Source organism: Rhinolophus sinicus, chromosome 8 (assembly GCF_057876585.1).
Source record: "Rhinolophus sinicus isolate RSI-liver-muscle chromosome 8, RSI-T2T, whole genome shotgun sequence".
Classification (NCBI taxonomy): Eukaryota; Metazoa; Chordata; class Mammalia; order Chiroptera; family Rhinolophidae; genus Rhinolophus; species Rhinolophus sinicus.
The window spans coordinates 10,708,583-10,720,761 of record NC_142508.1 but is presented as its reverse complement, the minus strand read 5'-3'; the positions used below and the strand labels follow the sequence as shown (position 1 = coordinate 10,720,761).

The 12,179-nt window shown below is 40.3% G+C and overlaps 2 protein-coding genes across 3 annotated transcripts in view; one reads left to right on the top strand and one right to left on the bottom strand.

Annotated features, from left to right (window-relative positions):
• CREB3L2 (cAMP responsive element binding protein 3 like 2) overlaps positions 1-12,179 on the bottom strand; it is a 205,512-nt gene that overhangs the window by 128,742 nt on the left and 64,591 nt on the right. The window lies entirely within an intron of this gene.
• The window catches only part of AKR1D1 (aldo-keto reductase family 1 member D1), a 36,833-nt gene continuing 24,790 nt past the window's right edge, over positions 137-12,179 (top strand). Inside the window, exon 1 of one of the 2 annotated variants that reach the window (XM_074315318.2) lies at positions 137-302. In XM_074315318.2, coding sequence (XP_074171419.1) covers positions 210-302 — 93 coding nt within the window. In that variant the 5' untranslated portion in view covers positions 137-209. The remainder of the gene's footprint in view (positions 303-12,179) is intronic. The other variant, XM_019750591.3, reaches the window with a different exon arrangement.

Below are 12,179 nucleotides of genomic sequence, written 5' to 3'. Positions count from 1 at the left end.
TCTCTGATAAAGTTCAAAGGGCGATATCAGGATTTCCAGAACAACCTCAAAGAAAACAGGTTGAGAAATAAATATGTCAATATCTCGTCCCTCCCACTGCTCCACCCTCTGGCCCTCCTTTTTTTAAGTTAAATAGTCCATAGGATACCTCTCCAAAAAGACTCTTACTGTGGTGTTCAGAATCATTTCTAGAAATCTGAAACCCCACGATGGACCTCACTGCTGCAGATCACCGCATACCTCTAAGTGATGGAAACAGCATTCCTGTCATCGGGATTGGTACCTACTCAGAGCCTAAAATAGTAAGCTTCTCTCTCTTTCTGTATTTTTTTGGTTTTGGGGTGTGTTTTTTTTTTTTTTAAAAGAAACCTTTCTAAAGCATAATCTAATTCATTTTGAATGGATCTCATTGATTTACCTTTTGTAATAGTGAAAGCAATTTCCAAGGAATACTGTTTGGCTGCATGAGTATTGAGACAAACATCAAACTAAATCAATTTGTGACTACAAATTCTCTTGGGTTAGAGAATGGGACCTTTCTGCTTCCTTTCCTAAAACTCAGCTGGATGCTGATTATTTGATTGCTCTCAAGCACATGACATTACTGAGTTTATGACTCGTGATTTTTTTTTTCAGTTTATATTTAAGGATTTTTATTTTAGTTCAATCTAACAAACATGAAGTGAAAACCTACTACATATGAAGCACTAAGCTATAGAAGCTTCAAATATGACAAGAAGAGTCTAGGGATTAGAAATCTAATAGAGGAGACACAGTTATTAATAACTAATTATTGAACAATGAAGATAAGAGTAAATGCTATCCTAGAACTATAAGTAGTATCACACTGAAAACACAGGCAAGGGAATAGTTTGACCATGAAGACTGAAGTGGGTTTCCATTAAAACACAATAAAGTTTCTACTTAAATCTTTCTGCTAATCTCATTGCAATTCAACACATCACACTGATTGCCAGAATAAACAGTGCTATGTGAAGAAATGGTACTGAAGTTTAAGTGATCACGGATGAATGACCTCTGTAAAGCTAAGTGTGAGTTCATCAGGCAGAGAAGCAGAGCTGAGGCAGGACATGTTAGGCAGAAAGGGAAGTATAGAGGGCCAGGATACATGATACACCTAGGAAAGACCAAGCCCATGGTGGCTGGCATATGGAATTCGTGGTGGAGGTCATGGCAGCAGGATCTGGAAATGCAAGCTGAGACTGGATTATAGAAAAGGAGGAATTACTTAAAGTTTAGGAACAAAGCAATAACACTGTTGGATCAGTGTTTTTGAAAGATAATGCAAGGGGAGCATGGAGAATGGAAGGTAGAGGAAGATAGATAAACTAAAGATACCAAGAGTAGTTAAAACTACAATCACCCAGTTCAATTCCGCTTCAATTGCCAGTTCCCCTGTTTTGGAAATGCAAAGGAAAATCATTGTGGAAACAATGATAGGACTCTGGGTCACTGGTCTCCTTCCCTTCTTACTTTGCCCATATGACCTCATTCATAATGTTTGCTCCAAGCACACACATGCAGAGACTCAGAAGTCTGTATTTCCTGTTCTGTTTGTTATGTCTCCCTATACAACTATGGACTGGCTGCATGAGAACCACCTAGGGCATTTTTTTTTTTTTTAAGATTTTATTGGAGAAGGGGAACAGGACTTTATTGGGGAACAGTGTGCACTTCCAGGACTTTTTTCCAAGTCAAGTTGTTGTCCTTTCAGTCTTAGTTGTGGAGGGCGCAGCTCAGCTCTAGGGCCAGTTGCTCGTTGCAGGGGGCGCAGCCCACCATCCCTTGTGGGAGTTGAGGAATCGAACTGGCAACCTTGCGGTTGAGAGGACGCGCTCCAACCAACTGAGCCATCCGGGAGCTCAGCGGCAGCTCAGCTCAAGGTGCCGTGTTCAATCTTAGTTGCAGGGGGCGCTGCCCACCATCCCTTGCGGGACTCGAGTAGTTGAACTGGCAACCTTGTGGTTGAGAGCCCACTGGCCCATGTGGGAATCGAACCGGCAGCCTTCGGAGTTAGGAGCACGGAGTTCCAACCGCCTGAGCCACTGGGCCAGCCCCACATAGAGCATTTTTAAAAAATACAGATCCTTAGGTTTCACCTCTGGTCTACTGAACGTGGATCTGCTAGGGTAGAACCTGAGAATCAGCATTTAACAAGCCCCGTGGATAATTCTGTTGTACCATCAAGCGTGTGCTCCAGCTTTCACGGGCACCTCTAACTCAACCTGACAAAACTACACTCACCATCTCCCCTCCTTAGCAAATACCGCCACCTCCCAGCCACCCAAGCCAAAAATCTGAGTATATTCCTTCACTCTGCCCTCTTCCTCACTTCTCCCCTTCTCCCCATTACATCCTAATAATTGCTAAATCACTGTTCAAAGTATCTCAGAAACATTTCCCCAGTTCACACTCTCCTCTTTATCTTCGTTGTCACCATCTTAGTTTAGGCTCTTAACTTATCTTTGGGCTATTCTTCCAATTTTGTTCTCTTCTAACTAGTTATCCAAAATGGGGTTATCAGGATCTTCCTCAGACCCAAAAATGATCCTGTCACTGCTCTGCCTAATTATTTCAATGGCTTCCAGCCACTGTAGGGTAGAGTCCGCACTCCTTCCATTCATGGTTCAGTCAAGACCTGTCCCTCCAGCAACATCTATCACCGTTCTTCCAATGTCTCCCTACATGAAAACAACTGTCTACGTTCCTTGAACAACTCTCCCACCTCCGTGCCTTTGAACACGTGGCCTTCTACCTGGAACACACTTTCTCCTGATTTGTTCACTTGGCTAACTTCTACCAAACCTTCAAAACTCAGCTCAAGGAGACCTCTTCTTAGAATCCCAGGTCGCAGCCACCACAACTTGCCCTCCTGCATGTTCACACAAGCCCTATGCTCAACACTATTGTAGCACTTGTCACACTATGTCGTAATCATCGTTTCTCTGCCACCTTCCCCACAAGACTGTGAAAGTCACTAGGAAAAAGACCATGCCTTGCTTAGCTCTATATTCCCAGTAGGGTATCTATTATAGTATGTAATGGGTGTTCAGCTAATGCTTGTCAAACGAATGAATGAGTTTGTGAGAGGGGATATATAGTACGTATGTGAGCATCAGAGGGTATGGAGATGCAAATGGACACAACAATAGCAGCTAAAATTTTCTGAACACTTAACCATGTACCAGGAACTCTCTTAAGTGCTGCACATTACAGGCATTTTCTCATTTAATCCTCACAACATTAGGAATGAGATACCACTTAATGCCATTTTACAGATGAAAAAATGGAGGCATTGAGAAATAAAATAAATTGCCTCAAACTTGTAATGCTAAGGAACAGAGCAGGAATTTGAACCCACCCACATCGTTTGGGCTCAGAGACTATGCTCTAATCCCTATACTATATTGCCTGTTATAAAAGTATCTTATGTCATTGAAGCCACATATTTCTAACTATGACTTTCTATGTATATTTCTGTACATGAAAGTATCTAAGAATATATGACCTGAAATACATATCCTAGGAGGTATATATAAATGCTATGGATTTGAGACATTCAAAAGCCAGTTATGTGTCATTTCTCAAAAAGAGTTTCACTTCAGAAGGCAAGACATACACCCATTAGAGACTATGACATAAGAAGAATACTATCAGAAAGGAAGATCACACATGCAAACCACATTTGTGATCAGAAATATTACCAGTTGTAAAGTGATATATGGAGTTAATGGTATGTCTCACAAAAGCAGAAACTCTACTGTGAAGAAAAATACACAACATGTATCTAGAAGATTTTCAGTAGGGGGAGCGGTAGAGCTAGGATTAAAGGGAAGACTAGAGTAGGGAGAAGGGAATATCGCACACAGAGCAGACGCATACTTTCTGTTCCAAGCCACACAACTGACAACGCCTTTATCATTCACTCTGAGGCAGAGGTTAGAGCTACCTGTGTCCAAGGTGGTCACCCTGAAATAAAAGTACTAAATTCGCTTTAACTTCAGAATCAGTCTTACTCCTAGAGGTCGAGGTCTGATGTCAAAATTGAGTCTTCTCCGCTCGACATGCCAGAGAGTCTTTTCAAAACTTTCATCCCACAAGAAGTACAAAGTGAATGTCGGACTGAGGTAACTCTTTAACCGGAATCGATTCATGTTTCGTGTACATAGTCAAGTCCGTCAATATTTGTCCTGGGATCCTGGTCAGCTGGGATACAAGAGTTAGAGAGCAGCAGGGTACCAGGAGAAGATTTAGGCGTGTCTTTGGGAGGACATCGCATGGGAGCTGACATGGAAGGCTAAAATAAGGAAGACTAACACCGTCTCCTCCAACTTCTGCCCTGTTTAGATTCCACTAGAACATATGGAGATAGGAACTGTGGCAAAGCAGCTTGGAAGAAGTCTTATGGGGCTGGGTGAGGATGTCCAGCTCAGCTTCTCCTGACTTACAAAGAATTTTTTTTTTTCTTTTAATATGCCCAACTTTCTTGTAAAGGTGTTTCATATCTGTGAATTCAGGGAATTTGAGATGGAACCAATATTTGGTAGCACTAAGCATTGTGTGCATTACCTCACCTAATGATCACTAATGAAAACTAAAATATACTAATTATCTCTGTGACCTTTGTCAATGACAGCTTCCCAGAATACTTTCATACAGGGATGTAATGGTCTACAATAGCCTTCCAACAAATCTCCCTTATTTCTCTCTCTCTCCCTATAGCTCCATCTGGGTAAGTCCAATAGCAAGAGTTTTGAATCTCACTCCTTTTTTTTGCTTTGATAGAAATTAATTCAGTTTTTATGAATATCAGCCCACAGAGTTAATAGCCAATATTAATCAAAAAGTTCAAGTAAAACTCAAGATTATTACCAGGTGTGCAAATGATACAAACCCAGGACCGATGGCACATATTTTGGAAAATAAACAATAATTTGGTTCAATACATTTATTGCCTCTCCCATATGTGAGGCATTTTTGAAATAACACAGGAATCGAAACACTGGGCTAGAAAAAAGGGATTTTAAAATATAAGGGAAGCTGAGGCACTTTAAGAGAGATTAACACTTATTCAAAGATGAAAGGAACCATGAACAAATCTAGTTATGGGTTAGGTCAAGAAACATCAAGCTATGAGGAAGCAGTGGCCTAGGAAGGTGGTTTGGCGTCATAATTGATCCAGTATTTCTTCCTGGGTGGCCCTTGTTGAGATTTTTATAACTACAAACAGTTTTCATCATCTGGAGAGTGAGCCAAAGGCACTGCATATGGGGCAAAGGAGAGGTGAAGTCCAAGTCCTTGATGAGTAGCAAGAAGGAGCTTGAAACATGGAGTCCACCCTGCCCCTGAGCTGGCAGAAGTAGGGGGCACAAGGCTCAGAACCCCTTCTCAGAAAGAAGCCGTCCTTTAAATAGTCCTTGCTTTCTCCTCAGTGCCCATCTAATTGCCCTCTTCCTCTCAACCCAGGGAAACTGTTTCACCTGCAGAAGGCAAAGCTTTGTTCTTACATCAAGTATTTTTTTTTATATATACTGGGGACAGGTTGTTGAAGGAAAATAATTATTCAATGACACTTGTTAAAGCCTGGTAAGGAAGACTCTTCATGGGGAAGGAGTGTTGTGATAGGCGTAGGGACCACCATGATGGAATTCTCCAACAGGAGACATTGGGCTCAACTCTGAAGACAGTCCAGGCAAGGAATGTATAGCCAAGAGCTGGACGGGGTCAGTGAATAGAAAGTTACGGAGAGGAAACATCAGGGATAAAGGGGGATTCTGGTTAATCTGACCCAACAGGATTCTTGCTGAAGACAGAGCTGGGCGACCAGAGCTGGGGGATGATGGGGGATGAGGAACCTGATTTGATATCGAAGGTGATCAGATATCGAGGATAGGATGGGGTGTTGTTGCCAAACTGACTTAGCAGGATTCTTGATCACATTGGCCAATGCAGAGCTAAACATGGAAGTCCATGCTAGAAAAGAGCTCAGTTAGAGTTTGGTCAAGAATCTGTGTCAGGGGTGAGCGTGGTCTCATAATCTCTACCTAAAGGGGTCAGGGACTAGCAGGAAGCATAAATAAGTGGCCCTGGGGAACTAAACCTATTTCTCCATTTTGATCTGCTTTCCCACTTTGATAGCAGACACGAGCAAAAGAAATGTTGTATTTTCTTCTTTGCCACATGCAAAAAGAAAACACATGCAACTACCGTCAGGAGATGATAGTCAGTCAAAGACACAAGAAGATTTCACTCACCATTCGAAAAGAGGACGGCACTTTCTCCACTATAGCCAATGGCCATGCACAAACAAGGATCTGGTATGGCCTGATCTTCTAACTCTTTTCAGAGAGTATTATAAAGTAATCATTAATTTTTAAGTAATGGCAACTCCTTTGTATTTTTGTAAAGCACCACATGGGCTAATTATTTTGAGGGTCAAGGAACAAAGGGGGGAAAAATCAGTGTTTGTTTTTACTTTTAGTATAGTGTGTATCCTGAGTTCTTTCCAGTACCTGAGACCCCTTCACACTCCAGACACAGAGGCCTTGACTTTGAGAAATCAAACACCAAGAACTGACGTCTGCATTTTGTTACGTCTTTCCTCTCTAGAGGCAATGGATGCCGCCCATCAGCTGTAAAAAGTGGTTTGGTGGTGGCAGTAGAAGGTAACAAAAAAATCTCAGGGAAAAAAATGTAGGTTCATATTTCAAAAATATTAACCTGCCGAAGTTAAAATGAACTAAAATGAGAAGAGACAGAATACATAGAAATCAAGTAAGAGAGTTTCTATAATAAATCAGGCAAAAAATAATGACTTGCACTTGGCTGATGGCTATGAGGAAAATAATTTGGCTGGAACCTAGGAGGGAAGTAAGTTGGCTGAAGGCTACAAATCATTAGGGTAAGCTCTACAAAGCTTGGCAGCCAATTAGATCCAGGCAAAGGAGAGTGAATGGTAAGAGATCCAAGGCCAAAAAGATGCTTTAGGCTCAGCTTATTATATTCTTTAGATCTAAGGTTTTGAAATGTATTTGAGTCACTTACTCCTTATTTAGCTAACTCCTTTTTTGAATACTTAAAATTTTGAAATATAATGTATGTAGAAAGAGACAAATACTTTCAAAACGAACATCTGTGTAACCACAACCCAGATTCAAAATTAGAACACATCAAACCCCAGAAGCCCTCTGTGTGCCCTTCCCAATCTAAAACCCTCCCTCCCTCAAGAGATAATTGCTCTTATAATGTCTATGGCAATTATTTTCTTGCTTTTTTTTAAGGGTTGCGTAACTTTAACAAGCATTTTTAACAATGTATTTTAATTTGGACAGTTTTGGGACTTTCTAGGAATGGAAACACACTGAATGCATTACTTTTTTTGTCTTGCCTCTTTTTCTAAATATTATGTTGTAAGATTCACCCATGTTATTAATCATGTCTTCAGTTATTTTTATTGCTCTATAATATTTAATTATGAGACTAGATTGGTATACATTTTACTATTGGTGGGCATTTGTATTGTTTCCAGGTTGGGGCTTTATAGGCAATATTGCTACGAAGACTCTTGCATAGGTGTCATTGCATATATGCATGAGTTTTTCTAAGGTACATATCTAGGCATGGAATTGCTATGCCATTGAGTACCAGTATCTCCAATTTTTGAGATGACGTCAGTATAGATAATTCCCAAAGTAGTCATATAATGTACATTCCCTACAAAAATGTATGAGCGTTCCCCTTGCTTCACATTCTCACCAACACTTGGTGTGTTTTTTAATTTATGCAACGCTGGTAAGTGTGAAATTATCTCTCACTGTGGTCTTAATTTGCATTTCCTTTATAATTTAGATGAGATTAATTTTTCACAACTTTTATTAGCCATTTTGGATATCTTTTGCAAAGTGGTTGTGCCTTCTATGCATTTCTCTTTATTAGATGTCCCTTTTCTTATTGATATGGTGGATTTTTAAAAAATATCTGGATATGATTTCTGTGTCAGCTTTATCTATGTGAAAATGTCTCGTCCCATTTGTCTATTTTAATCTTTTAATAGTATCTTTTCATAAACAGAGTTTCCCAATTTTAATGTGGTCACATTTAGAACTCTGTTGCTGTATCATTAGTACTTTCTCTAGCTTGTGTAAGAAATCCTTCTTTACCCAAGTGTCTTCAATTGGCGACTCTGGGCACAGACTCTGGGAAGGAGAGGTAGGTGCAGGTGGTTTCCTGGACAGTACTCTCAGGAACCAGACCTGTTAGGGAGTGAGAAAAACCAGTACGTTCAGCGGGGAGAGCTGACGTGTGCTACAGTTGCTCAGCACACCCACAGGGAGCTCTGGAATGCAAATGGTGCTGCAGAGCTGAGGTAAGAGCAGGCTTTTATACTCCGTGTCATCCATAGAGGGAACCAGATGTAAATAATTAGCAGCCAACACTTCCGGCAGCTGAGGAAACGGGGCACATTAGGACATACCCTACAGTCTACACTGGTGCCAATTTGATCTACTGGTTTTATACGCGAAGTTCACCCCTGGGAACAGCTCTTCCAGGATTTTGTGTGATCTCTCTCCAGGAAAACATTTAAAAGCGGTAGACTCAGCAGGATACATACAGCTCCTGCCACTAAAGCTGTCTTCCAGTTGTAACTTACACTTGTCATCTCCCTCCCAGACTATGCAGTCTGGATTTCCTGATTCCTTAGCCAACATCTCTGCTGGTCCAGGTGATTTACCTGATGTTAAGACCCAGACCCTCATCCTTCAGGTGTCTGAGTCCCTAGTCAACTCACCCTCTCAGGTCATGGTTGCTGCCTTGTCCATTAACTATTGAAATCAGTAAGGAGTGTACCATTGGATCACCTAGGTGCCAAATATTTCCTTCCCTGTCCCATTGCACAACAATCATAAGTCCAATCCTCCAATCATAAGTCTCTTACCCCCACCAGTACGGCTACTCTTTCCCATGAACTCTTGAAATGGGAGCCTGGTTTCACCTGGGAACTAAGACCTTTAGATTCACAGAGCCTAAAATTCAGGGATCGGAAGCACACATTTTCCAAATAGATCAAAGGGAGTGATGCTACGATGACTCCTTCTTACTCAGTTTTCAGACTCTTCAGTTTTCAGTTTTCAGTATTGTACTTTCTGGGGACACACAGCATAAAAGGATGTTGACCAAGGGTACAGGTTACCTCCTGGAGGATGAAACCTTATCCTTACGGACTCTCCCCTTCCTTAAGTGGAAGAAGGGGGCTATTAACTATTTTAGAAAACAAAACTTTTATTTTATTGAGCTTGTCCTTAATCGTTAGGTCAAATTTTTGCATTTCAGATTCTTCTATCATATCACTTACTTGAGTCTCCAAATATGGTGTGCTATTTGATCTTTCTGATTCTTTCCTAAAATGGATTTTCCTAACACATGTCAGAATTTATATAGAATTCTCTTATGCTACATTTAAGAATGACAAAGAACTATTTTTTTATGTTCACATTCCCAGCTAGTTCCTCCAGATTGGTTAGAATTAAATCCAAAATAGTAGTTCACCTCATTGCTGCTTCCACCATCTATTTTCCATAGAAAATATTTTTAGCAAGAGTGTACCTTTTAGAAAAGGCTCTTTAATGATGGCTCAATCATTGAAGATTGTCACTACTAACTTTCTTCTGTGCCATAATCTTATTAAATAAAGCACCATTCATATATTACTTCAAGCTAATAGTCAATACTACACTCCGACCTCAGCCCTTCTCTTTCTCTCTTTATCCTGAATGCTCTCCTTCTGTGCTTCTTTCCTTGGTTAATCTTTGAAAATACAAGCGTATTCATACCCTCTAATATGCACTGTTTTGAGTTCTTCCCCTTATAATAAATCTACTTTAGCTCTGTACCTAGTTTGTCAGTTTCAGCTCACAGAATCTCAGGGATAGATTTCTGAGATATGTGTATCATCTCATATTAAATTTTACTCTTTTTATTAATACTAGAGCATACACTTGAAAATGAAAGTAGTATTTTTGTTTTAAGCCTGTAAATTCCTGGATTCTACCTGAAGCCGCCTCTTCCCACTGTGCTTTTATTGTCACACTTGCTGTCATCTGTAACATCTCATTTTAGAGTCTGGGATTTTCATTGCCTCGGTTTCTGTTCAAGCCCTATTAATCATGTTAATCAAAGAATTTCTAGAAGGCGTGTATCTTTCTCTAACTATTTGATATTTGTTACTATTAATCTTGTTTTCTAATACCATCTGTGTAGCCAGCTTGTTCAGTTTTCACATCATCTTCTCTTCTCAATAGTACTGACTTTCAACTGAAATAGGGAAAGAAAATGCAATTTATGCCCCCCAAGGCTTCCTATTTCTAGCCCAGAACTATAAAGCCACTAGAAATACAAGAGATTTCTTATCTCACTCATTTTACAACAAATCAATACCTGTGGACCAGAGTTCACAGGTCTGATGTGATTTGTCAAGCATTTTGTTTAGAACACTGACAATATATTAACAGAAGCAAGCACAAGTAGTTTCAACATTTGTGAATGAGATCAGAATGATCACCATAGGAATATGAGGGCAACAAAAATCAACAAATGGGATTAAGCCTCTCCTGCACACAAAACCTAAAAGAATTTGAAATTTTTTCTGATGAAACTACGTGTTTATCTTGATGGAAATCTCCATCAAGGCTTCCATTTCTCACTAAGAAAAAACATAACTAAATTGACACACTCTTTATTATTATTATTATTTTCAATTATAGTTCACATTCTATATTACTTTCAGGTATACCGCATAGTGGTTAGATATTTATATAATTTACAAACTGATCCCCTGATAAGTCTAGTACCCACCTGGCACTATACATAGTAATTGCAATATTATTGACTATATTCCCTATGCTGTACTTTACATCCCCATGACTATTTTGTTACCACCAATGGTACTTCTTACTTCCTTCACCTTTTTCACCCAGCCTCCAACCTCCCTTCCATCTGGCAACCATCAATTTGTTCTCTGTATCTATGAGTCTGTTTCTCTTTTATTTGTTCATTTATGCTGTTCTTTAGATTCCACATATAAGTAAAATTATATGGTATTTGTCTTTTTCTGTCTGACTTATTTCACTTAGCATAATACCCTCTAGGTCTATCTATGTTGTTACAGATGGTAAGATTTCATTCTTCTTTATGGCCAAGTAATATTCCATTGTATATATGTACCACATCTTCTTTATCTAGTCATTTATTGATGGACACTCAGGCTGCTTCCACATCTTGGCTATTGTAAAGAATGCTGTAACGAACATAGGGGTGCATATGTCTTTCCGAATTAGTATTTTGGGTTTCTTCAGATAAATACCCAGAAGTAGAATTGCTAGATCATAAGGTAGTTCTATTTTTCACTTTTTAAGGTACCTTCATACTGTTTTCCATAGTGGCTGCACCCATTTACAATCCCAGCAAAAGTGCACAAGTTCTCCATATCCCTGCCAACACTTGTTGTTTGTTGTTTCATTGATGATAGCCATTCTCACAGGTGTGATTTTAACTAACATTTAATTGTTGTTTTAATTTGCGTGTCTCTGATGATTAGTGACATTGAGCATTTTTTCATGTCTCTTGACCATCTATATGTTAACACATACTCTTGTATATTTAAAGTGTTATCATACAGCATCATGGCAGAGTGTATAGACACCTGTGTATCGCCCCTTAAATCTACAGATAATCAAACTTCTAAATGAAACAGGTTCCTCTGCGTAACCCACTGGCAACCTGGAGATGACCACACGTTGGGAGAACTGAAGGCGTGTGTACTGGGACATGTAGGGGAGGCAGGATGAGGGGAAAGACAGGGACTGTACCCGTAGCTGCAGCCCCCCAGCCACTGCGGCTAAGCCCACGGCCCTAACCAATGGATAGGGGAAGGAATCGGGGTGCGGCACCCACACTATGGCCCAGTGGAGAGGAAGCGGGGTAGAAATAGTGGTTGGTGCTTGAGACTCACTCCCTCTACCAACTGCAGTGGAGCCTGGTAGCAGCAGCAGAGACCTATCTATGGTTTCCCAGCCACAGAACAGTGGCACCAGCTGGAAAGGGAACCAGATAACAGCACATGAGCTCACAACTCAGCTCCCTCCCACCCACCACATCCCCCA